This window comes from Osmia bicornis, unplaced genomic scaffold (assembly GCF_907164935.1).
Source record: "Osmia bicornis bicornis unplaced genomic scaffold, iOsmBic2.1, whole genome shotgun sequence".
NCBI classification, from domain to species: Eukaryota; Metazoa; Arthropoda; class Insecta; order Hymenoptera; family Megachilidae; genus Osmia; species Osmia bicornis.
Window position 1 is genome coordinate 83,593 of NW_025791391.1, and position 1,461 is coordinate 85,053.

Sequence of the window (1,461 nt, forward strand, 5' to 3'; positions counted from 1 at the left end):
TGGATTAAAAAAGAAAAGTATTCTTACGTTTGTTCATACACTGATTACGAATATCATAACGACAAATTGGCGACTATTGGGCCATCGTAAGGCGGCCGGCACCGATTACGCGAAAAAATAAGAAATTATTTCAACAACATTGTTACTTCCAAATTCTTGTAGCGGCGACGCGACAAGATAAACGTACATCCGTTTATTCAATTACTTCAGGATATTCGGATTTTTCTATTTTGCGGAATGCAAATAAAGTTGTCGCCAAATTTCACTATCACATTCATTCAATATCATATATTCAAAACTTACATGTAACCGTTAACAGCTCGTAAACACAGTTCGATAGCATTGTCTACAATATTCGTAATCAGCCTATGAAAGACGTACGATTACTCAATTTTAAAGAAAAGGGGGTGATTACTTTTCCGAACTTCATCCACAAATGCGAACGGATTATTTTCTTTTTATTTATGAAACTTCTTTTTTTTCTCACAGAAATATGAAGGACATCGTTGAAACAAATGAACGTAAGTTTAATTCAAACTTCAATGAAAAAGTTATATACTGCATGATTCGAAAACATGCATGTTACATTCCTCCTTTTTCTTTCAGAAAACGAAATTATGAACGCGTTGCTGCAGATGCAGCAACAGCTGCAACACTTGGCGAATACGCAGCAGGAACGGGACAGGGAGGTTGCGTTGCTGCAGCAACAGCTGCAGCAACAGCAAATGCTTCAGCGGCAAACACCGCCGCAGCAGCAAGAACCGCCGCTGCAACAGACGCCGCTGCAACAGACGCCGCTGCAACAGACGCCGCTGCAACAGACGTCGCAGCAGCCGACCAAGCTACAAGAAGAAGGAAGTGAGGCGGATGTCAAGCCGCAGCGAAGTGAGTTTCACAGATATAATAGAAAAAATAATTAACACATTTCCGTCTGAAGTAATAAACAAAATTAATTGTTAAATGGGTGAACGATATTAATATTTAACATTTGACGTTACAGAAAGAGGAACAGCTGCAGGGAAGAAGCGTCGTGCCTACCGCGGAAGATGGCCGCGGGGCGGGAGGGGTGGCGGTAGAGGTGGCGGTATGGGCGGCGGTAGGGGTGGCGGTATGGGCGGCGGTAGGGGCGCCCCCAACAAATATTATTTTACTCTCTTTTAAGTTTTTTAGACTAGTTTCATTTATAATATTATTTTTCATTTTCATTTTTTATTTATATTTGTACTTTTGTTTCTTTTCATTTATCATACTATTTTTTTTATTTTTCATTTTTTTTTCATTTCTGTTAGTATTTTTAATTTTAAGTTTTTATTTTTCTATTTCTCTTTATGTTCACATATTTTAAATACAAACAATACAACAAATATTATTCAGATTGTTTTCCTTTATTTTTTCCTTACGACATCCTACAAATACTAAACGTACCACTCAAAACTGTGAAATAAAATATTTTTCAACAAA

General features: G+C 37.6%; 1 protein-coding gene across 1 annotated transcript; it reads left to right on the forward strand.

The window, feature by feature from the left end:
• The first annotated feature begins 493 nt into the window (after positions 1 to 493).
• On the forward strand, positions 494 to 1,161 carry LOC123989126 (protein FAM170B-like). Its single transcript, XM_046289807.1, has 3 exons — positions 494 to 521; positions 607 to 885; positions 1,001 to 1,161. Exons 1-3 carry the CDS (start codon positions 494 to 496, stop codon positions 1,159 to 1,161), a joined length of 468 nt encoding a protein of 155 aa, XP_046145763.1.
• Positions 1,162 to 1,461: the final 300 nt, after the last annotated feature.

What these genes read in the sequence shown, in the direction of transcription:
- LOC123989126 (XM_046289807.1), top strand. Translation starts at nt 494, where the DNA reads ATGAAGGACATCGTTGAAACAAATGAAC. An exon ending in CATCGTTGAAACAAATGAAC is followed by an intron (nt 522 to 606) that starts GTAAGTTTAATT and finishes TTTTTCTTTCAG; the next exon opens with AAAACGAAATTATGAACGCG. An exon ending in GGATGTCAAGCCGCAGCGAA is followed by an intron (nt 886 to 1,000) that starts GTGAGTTTCACA and finishes TTGACGTTACAG; the next exon opens with AAAGAGGAACAGCTGCAGGG.